The sequence below is a fragment of the Convolutriloba macropyga genome, chromosome 4 (genome assembly GCF_964194025.1).
Source record: "Convolutriloba macropyga chromosome 4, txConMacr16.3, whole genome shotgun sequence".
Lineage (NCBI taxonomy): Eukaryota > Metazoa > Xenacoelomorpha > Acoela > Convolutidae > Convolutriloba > Convolutriloba macropyga.
The window spans coordinates 41,986,899-42,000,566 of record NC_134471.1 but is presented as its reverse complement, the minus strand read 5'-3'; the positions used below and the strand labels follow the sequence as shown (position 1 = coordinate 42,000,566).

The 13,668-nt window shown below is 38.2% G+C and overlaps 2 protein-coding genes across 3 annotated transcripts in view; both read left to right on the top strand.

Annotated features, from left to right (window-relative positions):
* Positions 1-13,668, top strand: part of LOC142337685 (retinoic acid receptor gamma-like) — a 497,928-nt gene that overhangs the window by 377,398 nt on the left and 106,862 nt on the right. The window lies entirely within an intron of this gene.
* LOC142337683 (ATP-binding cassette sub-family C member 10-like) lies at positions 3,151-11,922 on the top strand. 2 transcript variants are annotated; one of them, XM_075387119.1, is made up of 6 exons: positions 3,151-3,254; positions 3,752-5,300; positions 5,657-7,301; positions 7,902-9,104; positions 9,673-10,030; positions 10,361-11,922. In XM_075387119.1, the coding sequence occupies exons 2-6, from the start codon at positions 3,870-3,872 to the stop codon at positions 10,755-10,757; spliced, it is 5,034 nt and encodes a 1,677-aa protein (XP_075243234.1). In that variant the 5' UTR covers positions 3,151-3,254; positions 3,752-3,869; the 3' UTR covers positions 10,758-11,922. The 2 variants fall into 2 exon arrangements, with proteins under 2 accessions (XP_075243234.1, XP_075243233.1); XM_075387118.1 differs by lacking the exon at positions 3,151-3,254 and adding an exon at positions 3,280-3,472.

Genomic DNA, 13,668 nt, shown 5'->3' with positions numbered 1-13,668 from the left:
TGCAAGTTATGATCGCGAGGCCTAATAAAATCTTATTTCGGATTTCTTTTTTAGTTTTACCTACTCCCACAAAAAGAAATTCGAAATTTTTTAGTCATCAGGATAAGTACTTGCAGGGTATGTGACTTAAGGAAACAAATTGCAAAGAGATTTTTCAATTATCGAAAGATCTCAAAGAGAAGTCATCTTGGGGAGTTGATAAAATCAGTACTATTTTAGTTTAAAAACAAGTTCCTTAACTTGCGAGCATCTTGTTTATCTTAAAAAAGTTTTTAAAAGACGGTAAATATCCGAGTATTCTAAAACAAACTAATTTTGTGCCTCTGCCTGGAGAAGGGTGGGGCAAAGCACAATATTAAAAACTACAGACAGATTTCGCTACTTGTTGTGTGGAGTAAAGTTTTTGACGCGTTATTTATACTCGATTTTACGCGTACTTTGAAACGTTCGATTTATTCCATCCTAGTCAATTTAGTTTTCGAAAAACATAGCATAATTGACGCTATTGCAAAATTAACGGAAATAGTCCTGGCGAGCCGTTATTTCCAATAGGACATTTTTCATCGACGTAAAAGTTTTTGATACTTTTGACCACCAGATCCTGTTACGTGAATTTGATCTATATGGTCTAAGATGGGTTGGCCTAAGTTGGATTTGTGATCATTTATCGAGAAGACGACAATGTGTTTCAGACAATAATTGCAACTCCAGCTGGCTGCTGCTCAACTGGTGTTCCACAAGGCTCGATTTTTGGTCCACTCATTTTTTGATATACTTAAATGAATTTCCATACGTGTGCGAAGTCGGCAGAACTTTTCTTTGCAGATAGAAAATTTGCAAAAGCTAAGAGTGTTATTGAATCAATGCAAAAGCATTTAGTCATTGTAGAAAAATTACTCAATGCCAACAGGCTGTCCTTTAATGTGTTGATATGTGGCTGTCAACTTTACCGCCCTTGAACAACTAGTTCTATTACAGAAAAAAATTGACTCATTTTGTTTGGGAATTACACAGAAAGTGTAAGTATCTTTTTGAAAAGTACAAGGTCTTTATCACGCAAGAATTACATGTTTACGATTTTCATAAATTTGTAGTTAAAATAAAAAGATGCGAACAGATATTTACTTCTAAATCCCGATCAAACAATTCAGCGAAAAGGTCTTTGAAATGGTTTTTGAAAATACCAAAGTGTAAACGATAATTTGAAAGGATTTCATTGAGATACAGAGGTGCCAAGTTACTTATTTTTTAATCAAAAACATTGAGTTGCCATTTTATATTGATCAGCTTTCTGCATGTTTTTTTGTCAATTTGGCGCACAAGATCAGAGATAAGTACATTTTATCGAATATTGAATTAACAAAATCCAATCTAACTGATACCTTGGACGCAGTTTTTGAGAATTTTTTTTCTTTTTTTAGTAAAAGACAGCACATTATGCTTTAATTTTGTGTGACCGGGTTCTCTAAAGGGCTGAAAAGCTTAATCAAGAATTGTAAATTCCGTTAAATCTATTATCTGTACCAGATTTTTTGTATACAGCTGTAGGAAACTGAATGCCAGTGTTGAGTGATCCAATTGAAATCTTAGACTGTCCTCGTTGATTACCCTCTTTTTCTGTCTAATGTAAAGAACTGTACGTTTTCTGATCTTGAACCCTTTTAATAGGAAATTATGTCATGTTATATTTTATATTCATACTCAGAGAAATTAACTCTCTCTCTCTCTCTCTCTCTCTCTCTCTCTCTCTCTCTCTCTTTCTCGCACGCTTGCTCGCTCGTTCTCTCTCTCATCTGATTGTTTTTTTTTTCATCTGAACATTTGACTTTCGTCATCAAAATGGGATAACCAGGTAAAGCCCTGGAGGGCATTGTCTTCTCTGAGAGCCTTACGGTTTACTAGTCGTCGGAACTGTTTAAAAGACATTTAATCATGGCGTAAAGGGTGGTTTTCAGACTTTGACCAAGCCAACAGCTCCACCATTGTTCGAGAACAATTCACGCAACGTTGGTCCGTTATGTTTGATAGGTGGAGCCAGTGATCACAGTATAACTAATATTCAATTTCTTTGGAACAACTAAAGATTTGCAACAACTGTACTCCTCAAGGAAGGGTTTTTATTTTGGTCTGGGAGCCGTAGACCAGTACTGCAACAAAATGGCAGTATTGAAATTTACATACATCCAGCTAAATTTCCTTGAAATATCTCAAATCGAACGACCTGGGTAGCAGAACTCTCAGAGCTACGAAATAGGGGTTTACTGTTATAGGTATTACCGTGAAACTAAGTGTCGTGAAATTACTATCCTCCAAATCTGTGTATATTTCTCAAATTATACATAAGGTAATTGTGCAATGCTATTGTAGCGACAAAGCAATTTAGTTGATAAATAAGTGAGTTTATTAATGAATAATAAATTCCAATAAGTAGTTTCCCGAGTGTGACTATTGGATCTGATATGATCACTGTCGAGAAATTGGTTTTAATTATTTCCGAGATAAAGCTGCAAAAATTGCACACTGCAAATTTTTTCAATTTGTTTTTTCAAACCAAATAAGGTTTTTCCGCACAATTAAAGAAGCTTTCAAAAAATTATCGGTTTGCAGTGTTTAACTCGGAAACGGCGATGGCCAATATTTGAACAGCGAAGATAACAATTTCCGTAGTTAAAGACGGGATGAAAATTGGTTTGAGTTTTTTATCCTGTCAACTAACTATGGAACTTATATTGCTCCCTGTGCCACGCAGACTTGCACGAGCCGTCTCGATGGATGTTTGTTAGCTTTTGGCTCTTGGGTGTGGGCATGGTTTTTGCTTAGTGTACTTAAAATCTGCCACCCCTACGCCTGATGGTTTCAAAGGCTGTATGGGCGACAATTTCGAGAATATAAATTGTGAATTGATTTTTTGTTGAAGTCCGCATTGTTCGTTGCTCATGATTGTATCGTGTTTGGTTTCTCTGAAATTCTTTTTGAAACCTTTTCAACGGATTGTTTCATTATGACATCACTCCATTTTTAGATTATCGTAATATTACGTCATGGTTAAACAGTTTAGCCCGAAATATTTTGCCTTTGATGGTATTGTATCGCGACGTTCTAATTTCTGATATAATTCTTACGTACTGATTTGCAGAAGAATAAGTCAATAATAATTGCGATAAAATCCCTCTGATTTCTTCACTCGGTCAACTAAGTAATATTTGAGTTTCGCAAGTTTAACTTTTGTGTTGATAATACCGGTGGTATAAAAGGTACAGCATTGATTGCTTTGTTCATTATCTGCTCTGATTATTTGTTAGAGTAAACTGAGTTCTGGCAAGACAACCAGAAGTTAATTTACTTGGCTAAAGTTGAATGTGGTCCTAAATGATAATGCGATTCTTGTTCGAACAGTAATTGTAACTGAATTGTGAACACATTTTTATCATTGAGCAAGGTTTACGTTTCATTGCGACTAAAAAGAGTGCAGGTAAAGTTAAGCTTTAGCGTTACTGAAATTGCTGATTCTAACTGTCACTCTATTACATGAAAAAATTGTTTTGAGCAGCCTTTAATTTTAAAAAGCTCTCGTTTGTTTTGAGTTTGTTTTTTGTACCTTGGCGGGCGGTGTAAATAATGAAATTCTGAGATCTTGAGTAATCTTTTGAGTCTATTTCAGATAAGTTGATATCTCACATCAAATTGGACTAGAACAACCTAAAAGATCTACTTAATGTTTCGTGTCACACAATCTGTTTTCATATCCTAGGTCACAACACCTCTTTCTTTTGCCACTACACTAATCGACTGCTCCTCACAGACCACAAGATCCAAAAATAGCTGTCAATTGGGACCCAGATCTACCAAGCACCCTTCGCTCGAGAATCATGACTGTACCTCTGGCATCATTACCACAATCTGTACCTGGTATGTCTGGAACCAATTTCAGCACTGAAAACATGGATCAGAGCTACCTGAACCAGATACTAACCGGCTCTTATTGTGAATGGCCAGAGATTGTGCAATGGAGCTGTGCTAGTGACGTATCCGGGGCTTCTGGTTCTAAGCAACTGGGTTACTGTGTTCATTCGTCCCGCTGTTCAGATCCTGAATGCATTTTCTCGGAGCCCTGCGCAGTTTTGACGTATTTTCTTGCTCCTTTACTATTCGCATTTATTTTGTGTTTAGGTTCTGCCATCGTTGTGATGACGCCTTTCAAATATAACTTAAAAATAAGGTGGAAAGTTATTTATATGCTTACTTTGTTGGTTTGTTTTGCTGCATCGTTTGCAAACTTGGCGTTTTTTGTGTCCACTGTTGGAATAAAAGCGCCGAGGGTTATCGCGCTTTACTTTGCAGCTCTATCATTAGCTTTTTTGCTTTTGGTTATTAAGTGTTACCAGCGAAAGTTACAAATTAGAAGTTACCTTAACTTGGGCTTTGATTTGGGGATTCTATTCATCTACGGTGCAATTATAGGGCTGCAGTTATTTATTACTATCAAGTTTCCAGATTACTACCAAAGTACTTTTCTTACGAATGTAGCGACTCACGCTTTTGTGTTTGTTGTTCTATTAACAATTCTTTTGGCGCAAATTTACTCTGCAGTTTTGAGAAATGGCTTCACCAATTTACAGGAAGAAACCTACATAACAGATGGTTCGAGTCTGGGCGTGGGCGAGAAAAATGCGAGCGTTTTTTCGTACACCACAATTGGTTGGATAACCCCCTTAATGAACCGAGGTTGGTATGGCTATTTGAATAATGTGGATGATACATTTTTCCTCCCGGAATCTATAGACTTGCCCAGAGTGTCAGACCGGCTTCAAGCGCATTTGCAGACAGAATTGGAAAATTGCCGAGAAACTTTAGAAGCCGAAATTGAAGAAACGTACGGAGTTATGGCTGATGACGAGGAATCAAGTACTGATTTTGGAGATTATGATGAGAAAGTTGTGATTGTCGAGCCTCCTAAACGAGGGCTCTGTTGCACAGGGTGGAAGCGGCCGTCAAAGTTCTCGTTGATGAAAGTGTTTTTCCAAGTGTTCGGGTGGTCAATCGTTCCACAATTTTTCTTCAGAATTGCCAGTGATGGCTGTAACCTGGCAAGTCCTGTCTTCTTGAATTGGTTCATAACTTACCTCTCGGATACGAGTGAAGATTCGACTTTCGCAGAAGGAGCTTTTTACGGCTTGGCAATGATTGCTCTTACAATTCTGGGGACTGTGTTTGAGCAAATGTATTTCTACAGGAGCTGGAAAATCACATTCAGAGTTAGAGGATCTATCATGATCAACATCTACCGAAAGTTGCTTCAGGTGTGTTTCTTTTTATGTGCAACCCCCCCCCCCCCCCATCACCATAAAAATGTTTATTTTAATGGAATCGCTGAAAAAAAATAGTTCAATGGAGGACCACGAGATGTTAAAGTTCGTGACCTCAGCAGAGTCGAGTAATGTATTGAAATGCGAACTGTTATGAAATCTGGGTTTGTGTCGGAAAGTGTGACATTCTTGGATCTAATACTGCAGATATATGGCATTTTGAAACGTGCACAAATTGTTTGAGTTTCAAGTTCTTTTTCAAACTGTTGTCCCATGTGCTTGCAAAGCTGTTAAATGGAAAAGCGAGGGAGTTTGAAAAATTACCAGAGGGTATGTGGGTAGGTGTTTAGGTGAATCAATGTCAGCTAACCAAGTTCTCATCTGGAGAGATAGTGAACTTCATGAGTCGAGATGCCTTCAACATCTCCTACATACCACTCTACAGTCACCCCTTCTTCGCCATGCCTCTCAACATTATTGCAGTCCTCTTAATGCTCTACTGGCAAGTCGGTATCTCATTTCTTGCAGGGGTGGCTCTCTGTCTAATGTGTGTACCTTTCAATCAATGGCTTTCCGGTCGAATTATCAAGTACGATGTTCAGTATTACGAGCATAGAGATGAGAGAGTGAAGGTCATTACGGAGCTTCTTAATGGAGTTCGAACAGTCAAACTTGCGGCACTTGAGGACTTTTTCACTCGGAAGATTGCGAAGATTAGAAATAAAGAAATCTATAACATCAAAAGACTCAAATATCTGGATGCTTTCTGTGTATACATCTGGGCGGCGCTGCCTGTTCTGCTTGGTGTTGCCATTTTCACGTCCTACGCTAGTTTGGGTCACCCTGTCACCGCAGCTACAGTGTTCACTGTCTTGTGCTATGTGAACCTACTGATTGGACCACTGAACAGTTTCCCTTGGATTATGAACACTTTAATCGAAGCGTTCGTTTCATTCAAACGACTCAATAACTACTTTGCGTTGAAGAACTTTGACGTTGATGCTTTTTACTCGGAAACTGGGAATTCCACGCCATCTGATCTCGGAGAGCACTCGGAACACTCTGATGCGTCACCGAGAGGTCGTGAAGACAACCCAACTGCGGTGAAAATCCAAAACGCAGTCTTCTCATATGGCCGAAAAGGTGAAGAAATTGAGAACGTGAAATCTTTTATGGTCCGATTTTGTTTGCAAGCGTTGTGCATGTCTCACGAGGCTAAAAACCCGGACCCGGAGCCGAACAATAAAGGATTTCAGAAGCTGCAAAATATAAATTTGAACATAAATCATGGCAATTTCATAGGAGTGTTTGGAAAAGTTGGTTCCGGGAAAACGAGTCTGCTTTCTGCGATTATTGGAGAAATGAACAAACTTACTGGTGGTGTGAAATCAGCAGCCACTGGGCGTGGATTTGGCTATGTCCCACAAGAGTCTTGGCTGCAAACTGGAACTATTCGAGATAATATCTTGCTTGGATCTTGCTATGACAAAGCATGGTACGAAAAGGTGATTAAAGCGTGTGCTTTAGTCGACGATCTACATACATTGGCCGATAAGGATTTGACGCAGGTTGGTGAACGTGGTATAACTCTAAGCGGAGGTCAGAAAGCAAGAGTGAATTTAGCAAGGGCTTTGTATAAGAACTTTGACGTGTACCTTCTGGACGATCCAATGTCAGCAGTTGATGCTCATGTAGCTGCGCACATTTACAACAAGTGCATTCGAGGAGTATTGAAAGACAAAACCGTGATTCTCTGCACTCACCACGTGCAGTACTTACGCGAAGCTGATTCGGTTGTCAACTTAGAAGGAGGCTATATAACGGCAGTTGGGAAACCAGCCAAAGTGCTTCCAGAGAATTGTGGAGAAGTGAAGCAGGAGGAAAACGAGGAGTTGACTGAACATGTGCAGAAAAGAGAAGAGAGGGAACTGATTTTGCCCGAAAGGGAAAACCCTCACTACCAGGCGGACGAATTGGTTGATGAGGAAGAACAAGGTGAGCTCATGAGTGGTTTCTATTCTGATTCAGTACCAGTTATACTTAGATTCTATTCCAGTTTTCCGAGCATGGTAAGTACAAAAATGGATTTGACCTGTGAAAACACATGTGGAAAACCTCCAGGTGGAACACATGTGGTACTCCAGGTGTTGAAAAACCTAATAGCTCCAAACTCAACTAATTTAACTGGAGTTCAAATTTTGCACACAACAATATCTATTTGTTCTTTTGTGCTCCGAGCTAATTAACATGCATAATGTCGTTGAATAATTTTGTATCTTGTTTATTGCTCTGAAACAAAGTTTGGAGCAATTATATTAGTCCTGTTGTCTTTTCATGCGATTTTTCGTCTTCACAAACGAGATGAACAGGTAAAGCATATAGGGCATTTAGTGGCTGCTCTTACTAGTCTCTAAGTATGCGATTCACCAAAACTGTTGAGTCGACGTGAATTCATCGCGTGAAGTGCGGTTCTCAGAATTTCAACACCCCCCCCCCCCCCCTCCACTTCCAAAGCCAACTGCTCGTCGGTCTTTGATAGCCATTAGCCCGATGTTGTTCGGTTTACTTGCCTCATTTGTTAACGTCTTTTTACAGGAATTGGGGACGTTGACTGGAAGCTGTACTTGACCTACTTCGAAGCGTCGGGAAGAATCATGTGCATTCTGACCTTAATTGCTCTTGTGATGATGCAAGCGTCCAAAAACATCTCAGATTGGTGGCTCACGTACTGGACTGACAACATCAATGAAACTGACACAGGGTCCAGTAGAGCACATTCAGTAACGACAGAAGGATCAATTTACCGTGATTACCGAATTGGTCCCAGCCAAAACTTTTACCACATTAATTTTGTCAGTATTTCTCACGAAAATTCTGAAACGTACGAGCATCTTTCTTTACCATATAGAGTCTTGTCCAGCGCAACTGACGACGACCTTGACAATTACAAATACTATCTCCTAATTTATGGCCTGATTGCATTTGCTAACAGCTTCTTTTCCTTGTTCAGAGCGTTCTCATTTGCAATTGCCAATATCAGAGCTAGCATACGAATTCACGAAAAGCTGCTAGATTCAGTTTTGAGGTTCAGAAACTCCCTCTTTTCAACAACGCCAGTGGGACGAATTGTGAACAGGTTTTCATCTGACGTCAGTGTTTTGGACGATGACTTGCCCTTCATGTTCAATATACTGTTGGGCCAAACGTTTACAGCAATTGGGTTACTAGTTGTGATCTTAGGAAGTGTTCCGTACATTATACCGCTGGTCCTTCTAATGCTTGTCGTGTTCTATCGCTTGCAAATGTATTACCGAAGGACTTCGAGAGAGTTACGACGAATTGCAACTGCTAACATGTCACCAGTTTACCACCATTTCAACGAGTCACTTTACGGAGCGGCAGTAATCAAAGCAATGAGAATAAGCAAAGTTTTCATGGATGAGAACGAGCGACGAGTTATTCGTGCTAATCGAGGAAGATTCAACGAGCGAGCAGTTCAACGATGGTTCGGGATCCGAGTCCAATTGGTATCCGCAGTGGTTTTGATGCTCTCGATTGCCGTCGGCCTTTTCCAGAAACAATTCGCTCCTTCACTGATTAAAAGTGGGTTGTTAGGACTGTGTTTGAGCTACTGTCTGACCATACGTACAACTTTGACTCAGTTGCTGGCCACCTTTGCTGAAAACGAAAAGAATATCATTTCAGTAGAGAGGATTGCGGACTATTCAGACAGAAGCAAGTTTGAGAATTTAGAAGGGGAAATCAACACTGATTCATTGACGAATTGGCCTAATGAAGGTTTGTGCTTCAATTTTTAATGGTACGGGAATAAAGTTCTTATTTACGTCCGTCCAGTCGTAGTAAATGTCAAATAAATTCTCCTGTTTCGTATTAAAAATTTACTTGATCTAGTTCTTTGTTCCGACGAAATTTTCTTTAACTTGGAAACGGGTCTGAAACCAAAGTGAGTGCAATTCTTGTCAATTAATTTTTGTCATTTTTCGAGCCAGCTAATGCAAATATTATACAACAATGAGTCCGTTAATATATTTACGTAAAATAGTATGTTTTTAATCAGTAAGTTACTTTTATAGCCAGATGATTAAAGTTTACATGGCAAAAATAATATTTAATATATATTTTTATGTTTCAAATCAAGATGTGAGGTTCCGTGTTCTGCTAAACATAAAAGTAACTTCTGCAACAGCTAATTTTTCTGTGTAACGGTACAAATTCGATTGCTAACGCAGATGCTGCTTAAACATTCGCTTAGATCCTATTTAGATTGCGTTTTACTGGATAAACGTAGCGAAGTGATTTTCCATGTTCTCTTGATTTTGGAGAGTCAATTATCTCCCTTATGCAGGTTCGATCAAATTCGACGAAGTGACTCTGAGATATGGTGCCGATGAAACTAAAGATCCGGCATTGAAGAATCTCTCCATGAAAATTGATGGCGGTCAAAAGGTTGGAATCTGTGGTCGAACAGGAGCTGGAAAATCTTCGATTCTGTCAGTTCTGTTTCGTTTGGAAGAAATCTGCGGAGGAAAAATCTTGATTGATGGTGTTGACATTGGATTGGTTCCATTGCGGTTCCTGAGAGCCCAGTTGTCAATTATTCCGCAAGATCCTTTTTTGTTCACTGGTACAGTGCGAGAGAACTTGGACCAGTCGGAAGAAAGTGAAGCTAAGAGTGATGTCGACTTGTGGCAAGCGTTGGAGAGGTACGTCTTATATAATCCCTAAATTTAGCCTTTTTTGCCCTAATTAGGGACTCTCATAATTAGGGTCACATTCATGGCGTAATTTGCAGATAGAATTTTTCCAGCTTGGCTGGCTTGACTTAAAATGAAAGTCTGTTAAAGAAGTTTTATTATTCCGGTATTTTTTGAAGGAGTAAATACGATAGGTTTTTGTGCGTGTGAAAAGTTTTGGTCATTGTCGAAGCTTTACTAATGAATTTTTAAAATAGTCAATTAAATATGGCTCAATCCGTGTCGGCGTGTACGCGCACAAGCTGGTTTGGGCCTTAAATTAATCTATGGTCAATTTAGAGCTCACATGAAAGAAGCGGTTGAGAAACTGGGTGGATTAGAAGCGGAGGTTGGCGAGAAGGGACAGTACTTCTCTGCTGGTCAGAAACAGCTCATATGTCTCGCCAGAGCACTCCTTCTCGACACTAAGATCCTATGTTTGGATGAAGCAACAGCAAACGTAGACACAGAAACAGACTCTAAAATCCAGCAAACGATACGAGAGGAGTTCAAAAACAGAACAGTTATTACAATTGCGCACAGGATCAATACCATTTTGCATTGTGATAAAGTGATTGTTTTGAGTAAAGGGGAAGTTTGTGAAGAGGGGGAACCGATGGAACTGTTAGAACGGAAGGACGGACCTTTTGCTCTGTTAGTGGCACAATCAGGAACCAACACGCATAATAATAGCTGATTCTTTAGCTCAATTTTTAAACTACTCTTAAATGTGAATGCTGTAATTTATCAAATAGTGAATTTTGGTTAAATTAGAGAAACAAGAGAGTTAAGTTAGAACTCAATTTGGATTGCCAATACTCACATTTCACATTAGTTTCTATTAGCGTTTGTTTAGATCCAAACACTTTGTAGACCTAACTTTGTGGATATTAAATAAATCGATAGTATTCGTAAGTGTTTTTCTTTTCACCGTGGTGCTATCTGTTCAGCGACATTTATCTATTGATGGTGGTCATTATATAGAATCTATTTATTGCTTTGTCGTAAACTAAACGAGCACTCCAGCTCTAGACAGCTTAGAGTTAGAAGTTCAATAGAGAAAATGATATTTTTGTATTACTTTCACCGTTGTGTGTATACAGCAGTCACTTAGTCATTACATAGTATGTGTTGCTTCATGAAAATACTTTGCAATAAAATTTCACTGTCATCTAAAGTCATTTTTCTCATTTTTTGTGTTGTTTGTAGAAGTACATGAACGGCGTTGGAGCCATGTTCTGTTAGTTAAATGTATTTGTTGTGTAATATCAGTCTAGATGAAATTTTTTTGAACTGCAAATGGTTTGTTTTGCCATGTAAACATTCGGCGGTGTTAGTCAACTCAATATTTCTTGTCTAGACAACTGCATGTGGTTTTTACTCGCTAATCGGTCAATGAACTCATAGAGAACGAGTGTGAAAAGATGTCTAGACCTGATTTTGTTCGTTTTTGCAAGTCTAGACTACATAATTGTCTAGACAAGCTGTATGAACAGTTTTTGGTTGACTAGACATTTTAACGGTCAATGAACTTTACTTTTCGTTTGTCTAGACTTAAATACAGAATTTGAATTATAGACCGAGAAATGCCACCGCTGAATTGTAACTGTGTTGAGAAAATGAGAACTGCATATTGACGAGCTTTTCTGAAACAAGAACCGAAAATGGCGCCTTTTAAAAACGTTACATTGAATAAAGGCAGAATATAAATTTGATTGAGTGAGTGAGAGCTGTTTAATAGTGTTTATAACTGCCAAATCTTTGTTGTCTGTTATTAGTGTTACATAGGCACGCTATATCTACAGTACAATGATGAATAGTTTATTGAAAATCCATTGAATTTGAAAATTTTCTTTTATCGATCTGTTTTTCGTCTGTACAATTGAGATAGAATTGCAGTCATTGACTGCAACAGTATCAGTAGTTCAATGCATCTGATTAGATCACTCTATCTGGTGCCACAGTATCTGACTTGGTCTTGATATTGATCGATTAGTCTTGTAGCAGCATTCTGTTGTAGTTGTATAAATGTAACTGACATTGCAAAATTTTGTTTTTTTAAAATAACCGAGTGCTTGGATGTTGCCCAAGCCTTTATCACAATTGATATGAACTTCGTTTTATTCAAACTCTCCTGAATGAGCATTTACTGGCGTCTTCGATTCTTGGCATCATACTTGAAAAACACGATGTGAAACCAACGTTTGTGGGATCTATTCTGTCCCTCTCTCCAAGCTTAGTGGGCTGGGGGGGGGGGGGTTGGGAGGGAGGGAGGGAGGGAGGTTGGATTTCGAAACCGAATAGACCCGTTTTGTGAAATGACTCAAGTGCTCACCTTTTGCTGTTTTTAATAGCCGCACAGCGATAGCTGGGGCTATTATTGGCATTCTCTTGGTTTTTTACAATTCAAAGAATTTGAATTATATTGGGGCGCTGTCTTTTTACGACTGGAAGAGGAGTATTGGAGAAGTCCTTTTTTTTAATCAATTTTATTGGAGTGATTTTTGAAGCGGGAAATGAAACGCGTGAAAAAATTTGGAGTGATTTTGGCGCTGAACAAAAGTGAAGAGCGGAGCGAAAAGAGAGTGGTTTTTGTTCATACCGCTGTTTTTGAGAGAGCGAGAAATTGATGTGTGAAAAAATTTTCTCTAAGCGAGCGAAATTTTTTTGTTCACGTGTCATTTTAAAGCAGTTTTTTTCATTTGGTTTTGTTAAGAGGTTTGGTTATGATTTTGTTTTAATTTTAGGCTGGTTTCGGTAGTGGTTTGAAGGTTTCTGGAAATTCATATGAATTTTATGATAATTCGGTGGTTTTTAATGTATTTTCCTGATTCTCGGGCTAATTTTCGTTTTTTTGACGATTATTTTGTTTTACTGGCTGAAATGGGTATTGAAGAAACCCCATCTACTTGAGCAATATTATGATAACAATTGGTTACAGTTTTGTGGGTAAGAATCATTTTTTTGTTTGAGAAATATGACAAAAAAATGGCGAAAATTGGAACTATTTTTAATTTTTTGCAGTTTTTCGGTTTTTTGTTTTTAGCTAAGTTTCTTTGCTTATTATGACTTGCCTGTTGTTTTGCGAGCATCTGGATACCCTATTGGCTGAAGGGAGTTTTTCTTTGGATTTATATGTTTTCTGAAATATTAAAAAAAATTAACTTTTTCCAGTTTTTCAGTGAAAGTTGTTTTTGAGCTTTTTAAAAATAATTTAGCCTAAAGTATTTTTCAAAATTCACTAAAGTGGTTTTTGTAATTACTAGTTGGTTTGATGGAGTTATTTTGGCAGAGATAGTTTTTTTCGGGATCTCAATTTATAACAAAATTTGATCAGATTTTTTATATTTTAACAGATTTGATTTTATTGTTTTCTTTTTTGTTTCATGACTTTGTTTCAAGATAATCATAATTTAGTGAGGGCACGTTTTGTTTGATGAGTAGTTGGATGGCGTTTAAATGGATTTTCACTTCGAGTCGTTTCCGGAATTCGTCCGGCTATGTTTTTTTTTAAGATCTGTTCACACATTTTCATGATTTCTGAAGTCAAATTGGAGTAGTAATTTTGGTCACGCCGAAACAGGAAGTGGAGCGAAAAAGCGAGTGGT